The sequence below is a fragment of the Megascapheus bottae genome, chromosome 19 (genome assembly GCF_031878675.1).
Source record: "Megascapheus bottae isolate mThoBot1 chromosome 19, mThoBot2.hap1, whole genome shotgun sequence".
Classification (NCBI taxonomy): domain Eukaryota; kingdom Metazoa; phylum Chordata; class Mammalia; order Rodentia; family Geomyidae; genus Megascapheus; species Megascapheus bottae.
The window spans coordinates 3,281,300-3,298,574 of record NC_143527.1 but is presented as its reverse complement, the minus strand read 5'-3'; the positions used below and the strand labels follow the sequence as shown (position 1 = coordinate 3,298,574).

General features: G+C 39.3%; 1 protein-coding gene and 1 pseudogene across 1 annotated transcript in view; one reads left to right on the top strand and one right to left on the bottom strand.

The window, feature by feature from the left end:
• Positions 1-1,327: 1,327 nt before the first annotated feature.
• LOC150049557 (thioredoxin pseudogene) lies at positions 1,328-1,623 on the top strand (annotated as a pseudogene).
• An 848-nt stretch (positions 1,624-2,471) lies between these two features.
• Fbxo15 (F-box protein 15) overlaps positions 2,472-17,275 on the bottom strand; it is a 35,368-nt gene continuing 20,564 nt past the window's right edge. Inside the window, exons 9-10 of the mRNA XM_090352965.1 lie at positions 9,317-9,441; positions 2,472-2,848 (exon numbers count right to left, since the gene is read on the bottom strand). Coding sequence (XP_090209091.1) covers positions 2,579-2,848; positions 9,317-9,441 — 395 coding nt within the window. The 3' untranslated portion in view covers positions 2,472-2,578. The remainder of the gene's footprint in view (positions 2,849-9,316; positions 9,442-17,275) is intronic.

Sequence of the window (17,275 nt, the reverse complement as noted above, 5' to 3'; positions counted from 1 at the left end):
TCAAAATACTAGGAAAAAAAATTCTAAAAGCTTCCAGAGAGAGCTGAGAAAGCAGATTGTATACAGAGGGAGGAGGAAGCAGAGTGATATTATATACACAAATCATAATACTAGGATGACAGCTGCCAATGAAAAAGTTATTCAGTCTCTAGAGAAGTTACTTTACCTGCTACAATTCGGTACCAAGATAAAACCTCCATCAGACATTCCCAGAAACCTATGGATCCAATGCAGCTCCCGAGGGAATGTGTACCACTGAAGCAGGGCATGGACCAAGAAAAAGGAAGGCAGGACATACACAGGAAACTTTGAGGTGACGGCCACCGAGCAAGGCTGGAGGACAGACAGGCTGTGTGAAGCATGTCAGAGGCAGAGTCCTTGGGATGAAATTCTCTGAGGAAAAACCACACTACAACTCATGGTAATTGATACACGTAGGTATTTGGAAAATGGAAGGGGCTGTGGGGGCAGCAGTGCCTTGTAGCCCCACTCATTCCTATCATTCATGGGGCTCTTCTGGTACTCCAGGACTTTGTGGGCAATGTACCCCAGTGAGTTCCAGCGTCCTCACATGTGGTTTAATGGATTCCAGGTTCATTCCTATGACACCAAGCTCCACGGCACCTCCTCTCCTGGCTCCATGGTGTCACCGTCTCTTCGGACTCCTTGTCCTACCCTCTCTAGTCACTGCTAAGACAAAGCCTCTGCCAACTCACACTCCAGGGCAGGTGCTCTCCGGCTTCCCTTTGGTGATGCCTTGGGGTGCTGCCGCCCAGTACCTTCCAAGTCTAATCTGGATTTCAATTGCTCTCTTCCCAAAAGCATGAGCAAGAGCTCAAGGACAGTGGGGTGGAGGATGGTGGCTGTGGTAGGAATCTTTTTACTTTCACAGTTATTTGGGCGAGCACCTAGTATATGTTCTGATCCTTTATTGCTATCCTCAGGCCTTTTCTTCTGTATTCTCATACACTATCATGCCCATACCTCACAATGGAAAAACCGTCAGAGAACTGAACTACAGAAGTATGAAAGAAAGGAAGGGACAAAGTTAATTCTGATTGCCTGAATAGGAAAAAAAAAAAAACATAAACCCTCCCTCAGGATAATTTCTAAAATGGAGATAAAAATATAATCTAAGCAAAATCACTACAAAATTAAGAGCCAAATGCCCTAAAGTAATTTGTGTTTAGGTATGTCACCACTATTTGAATCCAAGCAATTCTCCTGAAATAGTTCTACAAGAAGTGTTCAACAGAGCTTGGTCCCGCATCTTGGATTCACTTCCATTTCTCCTTATAGTCCTTCCAACTAATCCACCACAGCCAAAATGGTGAGGCAGATCGAGGGCAAGGACGCTGCAAGAGATAAACTTGTAGTAGTTGACTTCTCAGCCACGTGGTGTGGGCCTTGCAAAATGATCAAGCCTTTCTTTCATGCCCTCTCTGAAAAGTATCCCAACGTGATGTTCCTCGAAGTTGGTGTGGATGACTGTCAGGATGTGACCGCAGACTGTGAAATCAAATGCATGCCAACTTTCCAGTTTTTTAAAAGGGTGAGAAGATGGGAGAATTTTCTGGAGCTAATAAGGAAAAGCTCGAAGCCACTATTAATGAATTAGTGTAATCACATTTTCTAAAAAACTTTACCAGTCAGCTGTTTGAAAACTTGTAATTTTTTTTTAATTTACACAAGTATGAAGTATGGAGACTATTCAACTGCTATCTGATTATAAATGACAATGAAGTATTAATTCTAAAAAAAAAAGAAGTGTTCAACAGACAACTCCCATCTCCACCCCTGCTGATGTACTATAGTAGACTTTGTTCCTTCTGATGTCACAGAAAACCTGTCCTCATCAATTTCACCATGGGATTTTTTACTCCTTAGATACTCATGTGGCTGCTGAATGTTATGAACATAGCCCCAGTTCTAAAAGATATTTTGGTATATCTTTGCATTTGGGTTTCTTTAAGGGGGAAAAAAGCCTTATCCATATAGAATACACATGAGTGCGCACACATGCGCACACACACACACACGATCACATGTTTAGGTAAACTCCCTTCTTGCAAGGGGTCACTACTGAGGTTGAACTCAGGACCTCACCCATGCTAAGCAAAAGATTTCCACATAACTATAATGACAGGCACAAACCACATCACTGTGTCTAACTGTTCCTTGGCTAAGGTGGGGGTCTCACAAACTCTTTTCAGACTACTTGATAATCACATCCTTTGGATCTCAGCCTTCCAAGGAAGTAGGGTTACAGGCATCAGCCACATACCCAGTTTTTCTTTTTCTTTTTTCTTTTTATACCAATGGAAAAAAAAGAAGTAGATAACTTTCTTCCCTCTCATCTTCTATTAATTTTCACTAGAACACATGATTATGATTTTCCCTTAATTTGTTGATTTTAAATACTAATACCCATAAATACTAATAATATCCAATGCAAAATAATGCACTAAATAGACTTTTCATAGATATGCTTTATTTTAACTTTCAATATGAAGGAACGAACCTGATAGTAAAAAAATAAACAGTTAACAAATAATACTTTGCTACCTATTTCTAACATTTAGTATTTTGTCCCAAACCAATAGTTTATTTTTGCTACACTGAGGTAAAGGACCAGGCTGACAATGAAGTATTCTTCAGTTTCTTCAATCCATACAAGTTCTGCGTGCACTTTTCCTACTTCATCCTTGTAGTCGACATAGTATGTGTGTCCCAAGAAAGTGGGGCCATCAGAAGGGCAGGCAGCAGGCCTCATGCAAACGGGAGAACTGAAGCACCAAAAGGGCTTTCTGTTTTCATCCAGGAGAGTCACATCCACTACAGGGCACCTCTGAAAGCAGACACAGATTCACAAGCCTTAGAATAAGATGGCTAGTTAACACCTACCTTTACAGGTAGCTGTAATCCGATGTGAAGCCCAGCTGGAAATGCTGCATGTGTCATCAAAATCTAGAATGGTAGCACTAGCACTCACCCTAGTCATCAGTAGACTGCAGTCAGTACTTCTGGGTCTCTAGTCACTAGCACTCACACTCATCTAAACACCCTTGAGCACACTGGAGTTTCAGGGCAGCACTGAAGCCTCAGAGCTCAGCAGGGCCTGTTGTGGGCAGATCATTTGCAGGGACACTGAGAGGAGGTGCCAGATGTCCTGGGAAGGGATTGAGGTCTGGGGACTCAAGAGGAAGGGGGGCAAAATCCCCAGAGAAGCACAACAAGCTCTGTGGGAAGTTCTGACCATGGCAGTGGTGCTCCTGGCTCTTCCCACAGAGAGAGAGAGGACAGAAACACACTCCCTTACCTTTCCAACATCAAAACACACCTGCCTTAATCATACATGCAACCAGCAGCACACACTCCAGAAAAATGGCCAAAGCGTCTCTCTTAGGAGTACGACTCCCTCCCCATAATGAACCCATGATCCACCTATAACAAGCTCTGATGAACTCAAGCCCTCCTGCATAAGGCAGCACCACAGAGCAATACTAAAAATCTGACTTAAATTAGAATTGATGTCAAGCACTATACAGATAACATCAAAATTAAAATAACATCAAAAATGCCAAGCCATGAAATTAAAAATGCAAAAGAAAGACATGTAAAGAAAAGCATCACCAGGAGAAACATATCCATGGAATATCCAGATATAATGGAGAACAGATACTCAAGGGAAGGGTTTATGGTCAATGATGCCAGCAAAGAGCATGGCACCCATCTACACAGAAACTGTCCTGTGTGCACCAACAAATGCATTTTATATTGTAACCTAACTTCAAAAAAACACCACAGTGGGACCGGGAGTTTGGCCTAGTGGTAGAGTGCTTGACTAGCACGCATGAAGACCTGGGTTCAATTCCTCAGTACCACATACATAGAAAAAAGCCAAAAATGGCGCTGAGGCTCAAGTGGTAGAGTTCTAGCCTTGAGAAAGTCCAAGGACAGTGCTCAGGCCCTGAGCTCAAGCCAGGACTGGCAAGAAAAAAACACCACAGAACAAACTAATTCCATACAATGAAATAGCGGAAGCAAGCAGGGAAATGCCAATCAAAAAGAGCCCAGACGGTTTCACTGAGGAATTCGACAAGACGTTTAAAGATGAAGTACCACCTATACTCTTGAAACTCTTCTGAGAAATAGAAGCAGAAGGAGCAATACCAAACTCACTTTATGAAGCTAATATTACACTCATCCCCAAACCAGGGAAAGACCCCCCGCCCAAAAAAAGAGAACTACGGACCTATCTCTCTAATGAACATGGATGCAAAACTCAATAAAATACTAGCGAACAGAATCCAAAAACAAATTTTAAAAATTATACACTACGATCAAGTAGGCTTCATCCCACAATGCAAGGCTATTTTAACATTCACAAATCAATTAATGTAATACATCATACCAATAGAGCTAAGGATAAGAATCATATAATTTCTCTGGATGCGGAAAAGGCATCTGACAAAATACAACATCCATTCATGTTGAATGCACTAGAAAAAAAATAGGAATAAAAGGTACATTCCTTAAAATAATTAAAGCCATATATGACAAACCTACAGCCAGTATAATACTAAATGGAGAAAGACTGGAACCATTCACTTTAAAATCAGGAACTAGACAGGGATGCCCACTCTCTCCACTTCTCTTCAATATAGTGCTGGAACCTTTAGCCAGCGCAATAAGGCAAGAGGACATCAAAGGGATCTACATAGGGAAAGAAGAGATCACACTATCCCTATTCACAGATGACACGATCCTCTACCTGAGTGACCCAATAAGCTCCACTCCCAAACTCCTAGAATTAATAAACCACTTTAGCAAAGGGGCAGGATACAAAATTAACCTGCAAAATCAGTAGCCTTCTTGTACGCTAAAAATACACAAACAGAAAGCCAAATCAAAAAAAAAAAGGATCCCATTTGCAATAGCCCCCAAAAGATGAAAACTATAAAAGCCTAAGTATTTTATTAAATAATTCCTTTATATCTTTAGTTAATTCCTAACAAAAGAAATTAAAGAGGACACCAGGAAATGGAAAGACAGCCCATGTTCATGAGTAGAGAGAACCAATATAGTGAAAATGGCCATAATGCCAAAATTGATATAGAAATTCAATGCAATTCCCATCAAAATCCCAAAGACATTCTTTACTGAAATAGAAGATACAATCCAAAGGTTCATATGAAACAAGAAAAGACCTAGAATAGCCAAAACAATTCTAGGCAAAAAGAGCAATGCAGGATATTATAATACCACACTTCAAACTCTACTATAGAGCCATAATAACAAAAACCACATGGTACTGGCATAAAAACAGACCAGAAGATCAATGGAACAGAACAGAAAATCCAGAAATAGAACCACATACCTATAGTCAACTTGTATTTGACAAAGGAGCCAAAGATATACAGTGGAACAAACACAGCCTATTCAATTATTGGTGCTGGCAACACTGGGCAGCCACATGCAGAAAACTAAAAATTGACCCTAGCCTTTCGCCATGCACAACCATTAACTCAGAATGGATCAAAGACCTCAATGTCAGGCCAGAAACCTTGAAACTGCTACACAATAAAGTTGGAGAGACAATGGAACTCATAGTCACAGGCAAAAGATTCCTGAACAGAATCCCAGCGTCACAACAGATTGGAGAGAGACTCGATAAATGGGACTAGCTAAAAATAAAGTTTCTGCACAGATAAAAGCATAGCTACTAAAGTGGAAAGACAGCCAACCAACTGGGAAAAGATACTTACCAATAATACATCAGACAAATGCTTAATATCCAGTATTTATAGGGAACTCAAGAAACTAATCCCCCCCAAACCCAACAAGCCATTCACTAAATGCGCAAGGGAACTAAAGAGAGACTTATTAAAAGAAGGGGTTAAAATGGTAGAAAAGCATATGAGAAAATGCTCATCACCTATGGTCATAGTGGAAATGCAAATAAAAACAAAACTAAGATACCACCTTATCCCAATAAGAATGGCCAAGATTTTGAACTCAGACCATGACAAATGCTGGGGGGAGGGGATTGTAAGCAAGTTCACCCACTCTGGAAAGCAGTGTGGAGGTTTCTTAAAGAACTGAAAATTGACCTTTCTCTATGATCCCACCATACCACTTCTGGGCATCTATCCTGAACATCATAACCCAGGATATGATAAGGACACTTGCTCAGCTATGTTTATCTCTGCACTATTCACAATAGCCAGGCGATGGAAACAATCCAGATGCCCTACTGCAGATGAATGGATACAGAAAATGTGGTATATATATATACAGTGGAATTCTACATAGCCAACAGACAAGATAAAATAATGGCATTCACAGGGAAGTGGATGAATCTAGAGCCAATCATGTTGAGTGAGACAAGTCAAGACCAAAGGAACAAAAGGCACATGGGATCCTTAATATGTGGCTAATAGATCCAAACAGTATAAGAGCGAGGACTCAATATTTGCATACCCAATGCTATAGACATGGTACTGGAACTATAAACACAACTACATAGACATAAAAATTTATGACTCTATAGACATGTTTTATTACATAGATTAATACGTATCTATGATATACAAACCCTTAGCCTAATTTTGATTATGTTCTAAAATCTAAGTGCCAGTGATTGTATACAGAGATTCCCTTCTTGAATACTTGTTTGTTAAATATTTCATTTGAAATATTATATAAAAATCAATGTTAATAAATTCTTCAATAAAAAAAAGTGACTGGAAAAAAAAACCCACCACATTTGGTCAGGGAGTTTAGCCTAGTGGTACAGTGCTTGCCTAGGTACGGGTTCAATTCCTCTGTACCACATACACAGACAAAAGCTGGAAATGGTGCTGTGGCTCAAGTGGCAGAGCTCTAGCCTTGAGAAAGCAAGAATGGTGCTCAGGCCCTGAGTTCAAGCTCCAGGACTGGCAAACAAACAAACAAAAAAAAAAAAAACAAAAAAAAACTACCATGCACAAATAATATAATTCCCAGTTTTTAAGTTGGATCATTTACCACATGGACATTTGGACTGTGAAACTAGACACTACAACTCCAGCTCAACAGACTTCTCATCTGCATTACTACCAAGCCAGCATGCACGGCAGCCTGCATATACCAAACTGCAGGAAGGAACCTTCTTACGGATCAGTGAAGTCCAGACGATCAGAGGCAGGAAGACTCATGTGCTGCTTCAAATAAACCAATGCAACAAGGCACTGCCTCCAACATTAACATTGCTTTACTATTTCTTTACCATTTGTTGTACCTTGGGATCAAAATCAGATTTGGTTGACACACTTTTCTTATCAGCCTTTGCTCAAATGGTCACTGTAAGTACTATCTACAATATCCAGGGGACACAGTGTTTATGTCTGCTTTCAGTTGTTCTATACTTAAGAAACTTTTTCTATCTTATGCCCTTGCTTGTTTATATATATATTTTAAAAAAGGTGTGTAACTCCTTGAAAGCAAAATGTATTTTATCAGGCAAAGGACATGGCTCAAGTAGTACAACACCTACTACTACTATGAGGCCCTAAATTCAAAATCCCAGTACTTCCAAAAAGAAAATGTATTTTATTGATTACTGTCTTAGGGTAATCAGATTCCTCAGGGGAAATACGGAGGATATAAACAATGACATGATACTCACCTGGAACTCCAAGATTAGACTAGTTTTAATAACACTAGTTCTATACATACATGGCAAATGCAGATCAACCACTCACCTCTTACCCAAGCTGAAGTAGTGCTGAGGGCAGACTTGTGCTATATTACTCACTCTTTCTCCCAAACTTCTGAGGATCAGGCCATAAATTTTCTACTTCAAGAACCCAGAATCTCCTCTTCAGATCCTGAGTCAAACCACATTAACAGCCTGCAGAGGCACTGCCTGGAGCATCTTGCAGGGTTTAGATTTGAAGCAGTACATTCAGACTCTGAGAGGGCTGCTGAGAAATTAACCCTACATTTGTATTTAGTGTACCTTTACACATGAGGACTTTGTTTTCAGTAACTGAGCTTGGATAAAGCTTTGTTCCTTGGAATAATTCCTACACTTTCCTTTTTCCTTGTAGAGATAACTAAGTAACTGCTTTCACCTTACTCTAAACTATCAGAAAACATAAAATTAAATGGAAAAAGATAATCCTGACCATTTGTCATCTTGCCTCTCTTAATTTGTCTGTTGCGCTTTCAATGTTTTTTAGACTATATTTTCACTGTAAGCCCATCTTTCTAGAAAAGAAAATAAGTCTGCATTCTTAAAAATATGAAACAATTATCTTTTGTGTATGATAAACATAATTTTTCCAAAACTTACACATTGGTTTATAGACAAACAGCAGGAATAAAACACGAAGTGTCTGGGGAGATAATTCTAGTTCTCTATGACAGCACTGCTCAAGAGAAGTAGTATCCACCATTAACAGCACCAAGGTGCTGGCACAACACAGACCTATAGGGTACAGCTAACTTGGCACAGGAGGAACAGCAGTCACAGGCGATGAAGAATTCCTATTCATCTCATCAAATGCAGAATAATGAGATGCAGGACAGTAAGGGTATAAAGTCACACAAGAAAGGGAATTACATGCTGGGTGCAGTGGCTCACGCCTGTAATCCTAGATACTCAGGGGCTGAGATCTGAGGATTGAGGTTCAAAGTCAACCCCAGCACTAAAGACCATGAGATTCAAATCTCCAATAACCACCAGAAAACTGGAAGTGGCGGTGTGGCTCAAAGGGTAGGGTGGTTACCTTGAGCTCAAGAACTCAGGGACAATGCCCAGGTCCAGAGTTCAAGTCCCATGATCGAAAAAAAAAAAAAAGGGAACTACGTGAGATCTTTCCCTACCCTCTTCTCTTCCCTCCCTCCCTGACAATTCCAGACATTAAACTAACTCTACCCTTTATGGGACTATTTTTTTTTTATTTAACTCTAAAGAAAATACCTATAATCAGAATCAAGAACTCATAACGATAATACACCTTATATTGGTATAAAGAATGTCTCTTTGCAAATGCTACTTGCCTCGTCCGAGTTTCAGCTCCCCTTTTTTACAAGACATAAGGGACAAAGGTTGCAGTCAATCCTATTCAGAAACTGCTGCAGTGTACATACCAGTTCTACCCCACCGCAAGAGCAACGGTTCTCAATAAGCTCTCTGGTAAGAAACATAAAATCCAAAGAAAGTAGAATAAACCTAACACTTTAAAGCATTATATATATACATCAACAGATACTTTTTCTATTATACATAAATTAGGTTATCTGAAGAAAAATAAAAAGTTCTTCTTACCTCTATAAAGCCATCAAAAACATTAGTTCTCCAAACAAGGCCAACTTTTCCAATGAGAGGTAGATGTTCTCTATTGTTCTTAAAATTGATCACAATGACCTTCACATAACCATCTTCAATGCACCCTGAAAGGAACTAAGGTTATTTTAATGACCACATTCCAATTGAGAATATCAAATCTTCAGTCTTCAAGCTAGCCACTCCACAGGGAGTCTTTGTGCTACCTCAACACAGCTCATCCTACATACTAGCATGAGGCCACAGCAGTGCAACCCCATGTCTCAGAGGTAGGAAAAAGGGACATGCCCTGAGGAAGTGGGGTCAAGGGCTAAGTCAAGGGAGGATGGTGGGGGTGAACTTGGATACATACCATGAAACTACTAGAAAGATAAAAGCTCCATTATTGTACTCAATTCCTGAAATAATCCCATTGTAATGATGAGAGGGTCACTTGGCTCACAGTGCTGAATGTTAAAGACCATGCTGTCTGCACCTCCTAGCTTCATTCTGGCAAGGCAGAACAAGATGCCTATCTCAGGGCTTGATGACCTTCTACTAGGCTATCCTCCTAAAGGCCCTACCAGCTTCCAACAGGGCCAAGGTGAGGACCAAGACTTTTAATATGCACTTTTGGGGTCCCTCTATATCTAAATCATCTTACTTGGTCAAGCCAATATTCATAGAAATGAAAAATCAGAAATACTGAGCTTAACAAGAAAGCATATGTAGGATGGTTAAGGAAAAGAGGAAACCAAAAAAGACAAAGCAATGAATGGCACCCCAAGAAAGGAAGGACTGGAGAATAGATGGGCAAGAAAAGCTAAAGGAAGGAGCCCAGAAAATAAACATCTTCACCCATGCAAACACTCACCAAACCCTGTTCCTCTCGGAAGTGTACCAAAGGACACTAGCAACCCACCCATCACGGAGGAGGCACCAGTCCACATGGTACACACAGTTGCTTTCCAGGCTTCTTGTGATGGATAAGAGCAATGCCAACTCCCTGCGCTAGTAAATGTGAGACCCTTGTAGGGCGCAAAATCAGCTGTTTTATTATTAGCAGATATTCTGCCACTGTAGAGCAGCCAGAGTGCTTTCAACAAGACAAACATGCCCCTGGATACTTGGCATCCTAAGTGTGTGGTGAATGAGAAAGGTCATCCTCTGACAAATATAGTAACAAAGAAACAGTACTCTTTGACAGATGGGGGTGGAACTGTAGAGTGTACCCTGGAGTTATACGGTAATGCTTCCAGAAAAGAAGCCTTACCATGAAGCAGACAAGTAAATGAAAAAAAAAAAAATGGAGCCAATATATTCTTACTACACTCCTGTGCTCTTAAACTTCTCAGAATAAATTCTGCTGTTGAAGGTACTAACCTTACATGCTAACCTTGTCAGTTCAGAAGACCATTCTCAAAATACAGTAAAATACAATTTGAGGATCAGCATTATGGCTTCTATGACAATACACTCAAAAACATGAGCTTTTAAAGACTTAGAGAGTCTTCTCTGAAGAAGAAATAAGAATGGCCTATAGACACATGAAGAAATGCTCGACATCTCTGGCCATAAAAGAAATGCAAATCAAAACAACTTTAAGATTCCACCTGACTCCTGTCTGAATGGCCATGATCAAGAAATCTAATAACAACAGATGCTGGAGGGGATGTGGCTAGGAGGGATCACTACTACACTGTTAGTGGAAGTGCAAACTCATTCAACCACTATGGAAAGCAGTATGGCAGTTCCTCAAAAGACTAAACATAGGCCTGGAGTTTGGCTTAGTGGTTAAAGTGCTTGCCTAGCATGCACAAAGACCCGGGTTCGACTCCACAGTACCACATACATAGAAAAAAGCCAGAAGTGGTGCTGAGGCTCAAGTGGTAGAGCTCTAGCCTTGAGAAAATCCAAGGACAGTGCTCAGGCCCTGAGCTCAAGCCCAGGACTGGGAAAAAAAAAAAAAGAAATGATAGGAAAATAAAGACTTTAAAAAAAAAAAAAGACTAAACATAGAGCTCCCCTATGACACAACAATTCCATTACTTGGCATTTATCCAATCGTCCAGAAACAAGGACATACTAAAGCCACTAGCACAATGATGTTCACTGCAGCACTATTTACCATAGCAAAGATATGGAACCAACCCAGATGTCCCTCAGTTGATGAGTGGATCAACAAAATGTGGTATTTATACACAATGGAATTCTATGCTGCTGTCAAAGAATGGCATCGCCCCATTTGTAAGGAAATGGAAAGACTTAGAAAAAAATCACATTAAGTGAAGTAAGCCAGACTCAGAGGAACATAGCTCACTGGTTTCCCTCATTTGTCATAATCAGTAGAAACCTTGGACTCTCCTAGCAGAGATTTACAATAGAGCAAAACCTAGATACACAAGGCCATATAGGATGACACTAAATGAAAGGACGTCTAGGATATGGAAACAAAAGCCATATGAGTGATTGTACTATGTTATCTCTCATCTCTTTGACTGTCCCTTGGTTATCTCAAATTGTTACAGTATTTCACCTTGTTATCTAATATATTGATATATGCTTATTTGGTTATTTGAAATAGGATAGGAAAGGGGGAAAAACAAGATGAGGGGCAGGGGTGGGGGGAGGGAAATGGGGACCAGGACAAGGGAAAGGGTATCAATGTTTGTGAAGTAATGCACCTTCTGGTGAATATAATGTAACCCTTCTATTAATTACAATTACAATAAAAAAAATTCTGCCCAGATATTTGCTAGCTGTGTAACCACAGTCAAGTTCCAAACTGAGCAAACCAGGAATATAAATAGAAAGTACTTTGTAAGGCTTTGTGAAGACCAATGGAACCAATAATAAAGATTAAACCTTCCAGGGTAACTCATGATACTTGTCAGGCTAAATGTACTGAAACACTTTCATGCTTTATTTCAATAATGACACTCTATGTAAAGAGCAAGGTCCACTGTCAGGCAGAAAAGAGACCTATGTTCATGGAGTGGAATTCTCAATACTGTTAAGATGTCTATTTATCTGAATTTACTTATAGACTTAATGTCATCACTATCATAATCCCAGCAGGCATTTTAATAGATTAGTCATTTAAATTTATAAATAATAAAAATTCATGAGATGACTCTAAATGTCACGTGAAAATACTAAGATCTAATATAACCAAAGCAATCTTGAAAAGGGAAAAGCTGACTTCGAAACATTACACTGTGGTACTGCTTCTAAGGATATATAATACATCAATAGAATAGACAAGTTCAGAAACAGACCTATACTCTTTCAAGCAACTGATATTTGAGAGAAAACAAAGTAATCCAATCACAAAAGAAAGTCTTTTTAGCAAATAGTACACAAAGAACTGTACAGCATGAAAATAAACACCTCAGCTCTTACCTTGTGCTGTACACAAATTAACTGCTTTTAAGTCAAAGACTTAAAAGAAAAAGCTAAAACTCTAAAACTGCTAGAAGAAACAACTGAGAATATTTTGCAACCAGGAAGGAAAAGACTATTAGATAGGAGTAAACAATAAACAGGAAATAAACTGATAAATCAGATTTTATCAAATAAAATTGTATATGAGTTATACATATAATATATATAATTCACATATATAAAAGGATCTTTGTAAGTTTACAGATATATCCTTTTATATCCTCAATCAAAAGGATTCAGGAAATATTTCCAAAAAATAATATACAAATGGCCAATAGATACAATAAAAAGTGATTAACATCGTCAGCCTTCAAGGAAATGTTCAGACTGGCATCTTCCAAGACTCAATTCTATTTTCTTTGCCTATGAACAAGTCCTTCCTTGGAAGCATAGGTGAAAATATACAAATACTAGTTTTGCATTCTTTGACACTTGTTCTGCTTCTTTTGTTAAGGGTATCCCAGTATCTCTGATAGTAACACAGCAGGTCAGGCTGGTATATATCCGGTGGAAGAAGCTAGGCTTGCTTATTAAGCCCACTTTTCACCCAGCTATCCACTGTGTCAGAGATAAATTCATGGCCCAACCAGTCCCAAGGAAATACAATGAAACTCTTGAAGGGATATCTATCCCCTCAGATGTGGAGCCTCAGAACTAAGGCAGAGAGTGACCTCACACAAGAAAAGCTTGTCTTTTTTTTAATTAAAATTTCATGGTAAAGGTGATGTACAGAGGGGTTACAGTTACATAAGTCAGGTAATGAGGACATTTCTTTCTGAACAGCATTACCCCATCCCTCATTTTCTCGCACTTTTTCCCCTCCAAATACCCGTACACCTACCAAGTTGTAAAAGTTCACTTCCAACATAACCTCTAGTAACTACCACCACTGAATTGCTTCACCCTATGCTCCACATTTCTGTGGTTCCCCATCTCTTCCCCAATTAGATAATTTTTTTTTTTTTTGCTAGTCCCGGGGCTTGCACTTGAGCACTCGGCCTGAACCTAAAGGCAAGCACTCTACTACTTGAACAACAGTGCTTTTATAATGATAAAGGTACAGAATTCAAAAGCAGTGACAACAGGGAGAGAGAGGGAGGGGGGGAAGAGAGGGAGAGAGAATAAATTCAAATGGTACAATTTTAAAAAACCTCTTGCTTCCATTTCTTGGAGTTCATTTTGATAAGCATCATCTTACATGATTATATGCACATAGCAATTGAGCCATTATGATCTCCTCAGAATATCCTCTTTGTTCTCACTGTATGAATGCTTAGAGTTCTGTTTAATTAATCATGTCCAAGTGTAAGTATTTGTCTTTTACTACCCATTGGATTAACTTGTAGATTTATAGGCATATTGAGGGAAACCTAATTTTTTCCCAACTCTTTCCATGTCCTTATGAATGTCACTCTTTCTGATGGAAGCATAGAACTTCATTATGTATATATACCACATTTTCTTTATCAGTTTATACTCTGAGGATCATCTGAGTTGATTCCAAATCTTAGGTATGGTAAATAATGCTGAAATGAAAGCTCGAACCTTACTGAAAAAGGTATACCAAACAGAACCATAACAAGAAATAAAAAAGAAACATGTTAGCTAGGTACCAGTGGCTCATGCCTGTAATCCTAACTACTGAGGAAGCTGAGAGCTGAGGATTGAAGTTCAAAGCCAGCCTGGGAATGAAAGTCTGTGAGACTTAGCTCCAATTAACCACCAGAAAACCAGAAGTGGTGCTGTGGCTCAAAGTAGTAGAATGCCAGCCTTGAGCTAAAGAGCTCAGGGACAGCACCCAAACCCAGAGTTCAAGCCCCACAACCAACACACACACACACACACACACACACACACACACACACACACACACACACACACACGAGAGGGGAGGGGTAGGGAGGAAAGAGAAGAGAGAAGGAAACATCTACATGTCCAATGTCATGACAAGAATGAGACTGTATCATGTACTTGAACTAAGAATACTTAACAACATGATCTCCTCTTGCTAAGCCATTGTGAGTTATCCAGTGTTTCATAGCATTCAACTTAAAAATTGCCTAATTCAGAAGTTGGGGTATTTTGTAAAATAATTTTTATGAATGATGGAAAAAGATTTGAGATGGTGAAAAAAGTAAAGAACAAATGACTAAATAAAGGTCCCACAGCAGAGATTAAGTAGATATATTTAGAAAAACAAATTAAGTAGAGCGTGGTGACTCACTCTATAATCCTAGTTACTCAGGAGACTGAGATCTGAGGATCTCAGTTCCAAGAGTTCAAAGCCAGTCTGAGACTCTTATCTCCAATTAACCACTAGAAAACCGAAAGTTGCTCAAGGGGTAGGGCGGTAGCCTTGATCTGCAGAGCTCAGGGACAGGGCCCAGGCCCAGAATTCAAGCCACACAACAAAAAAAAAAAAAAAAAAAAAAAAAAAAAAAAAAGGAAAGTTCATTTTGGAAAGAGGTAAGACTTTTTTCTTCTGTTTCAGAGAAATAGAGAAAAACACAAGAATATAAAGAGCTTGTGATTCCATGAAGATGTAACAGCAAAAGAAGATCAGGAAGCACAACAGAGTGATGATTTTCCTTAACATATCCCAAGAATAAGGGTAGAGGAGGAAGATACCAGATGGTATTTTTAAACCCTTTATGTAAAATGTAAAGAGGTACTAGGAAGAATTGATTAAAAGACTTCTGAATAGGAAGAAGGGATAAGTTGAAATGTGGTAGCCCTAACTAACAGGAATGACTTTGTGAGTTCTCTTTAAGAAATGATTAAATATTTATTTAAAGTTTAAAAATCAAGACAGTCTCATATTTTAGACCATTAATGAGGGGGATGTACAGGGCTATAAGGAAAGAGTCTCTGTAGTCTCACATATAGTATAAGAAGGCAGAGACAGGGCCGGGAGTTTGGCCTAGTGGTTAAAGTGCTTGCCTAGCATGCATGAAGACCCGGGTTCGATTCCTCGGTACCACATACATAGAAAAAGCCAGAAGTGGTGCTGAGGTTCAAGTGGTAGAGCTCTAGCCTTGAGAAAGTCCAAGGACAGTGCTCAGGCCCTGAGCTCAAGCCCAGGACTGGCAAAAAAAAAAAAAGAAGAAGAAGAAGGCAGAGACAGATAGAAGAAAAAAGATTTTTTTTTTTTTGCACCAGTCCTGGGGCTTTGAACTCAGGGCCTGAGCACTGTTCTTGGGCTTTCTCAAGGCTACAGCTCTACCATTTGAGCCACAGCACCACTTCTGGCTTTTTCTATGTATGAGGTACCAAGGAATCGAACCTGGGTCTTCATGCATGTTAGGCAAGCACTCTACCACTAGGCCAAATTCCTGACCGACAAAAGACTTTTAAGGTAAAAGTAATCTAATACTTTAATGGTAGCTATATAACATTTATCCAAACCCATAAAATACACAATGCCAAGTCCAAATTTACTATAAACTATGGTCTTTAAGTGATAATGATGTGCCAATTTGTGATGAACAACTATAACAAACGTTCTACTCTGATGGAGATATTAAATCTTCTTTGTAACAGAGAATAGCAGTATAGGAAATCTCTGTACTTTCCTTCCAATTTTGCTGTGAACCCAAAACTGCTCTAAAAATTAAAGTATAATTATTAAAAAGTCAAATGAAGGGAGACACATATTTTGCTATTCAAAATAACTTCCCTCTGCTTCTCTACTGTGACTATTCCTATCAATACTGATAAGGGTACAATATTCTGTACTGTGCAAAATCTTTTTCCTTCAGCTTCTGAAAATTGGTAATAATTAGTTTGATACTAAGATCAAATAAATATACAATCCTTTATACTTTGCATTGCTGATCAGGCCCTTTAGCAAGGTCCATTTACACTTCAAAGACACAACTACCCAATAATCTCATAAAAATGTTAAAGGAGAGTTGAACAGGAAAATACTAATATAGCAGGCCTGAATCTGACTATTCTACTCATAAGGCCTGTTTACATTGCTGACTCTATGTCTAGGAACTTATCTAGTAGGAGAAAAGTGTTCTCCTACCATTTCTTAGCAGGTAAGGATGATTCACTGTGCCTAATTGTACTATGTGAGTTATGCTAAACATCCTCTTTTCTAGGATCAGGAAAAGTGGTAGTACTAGATAGTAGAAGCCAACATGACCACCCTGCAATGAAACTCTGCCTTCCCATGGGCACCAGTGGATCATGCCTGTAATCCTAGCTACTCCGGAGGATGAAATCTGCGGATCATGGTTCAGGAAAAGTCTATGAGACTCTTTATCTCTAAGAACCAAAAAAGCCAGAAGTGGGGTGTGGCTCTAGTAGTAGCCTTTAGCATAAAATTTCAGGGACTATCCAAGGCCCTGAGTTCAAGCTCCAAAGTCTTTACAAAAAAATAATAAAATAAAAATCTGAAATATGAAACAGCTATGACTCCACAGGAAGAGGATTCTTGGAAATGCAAGGCCCCTTTGGACTTCACGTACCTTTCCTCTTCACTGAATTTGCTCTGTAGTAGTTCACTGAAAC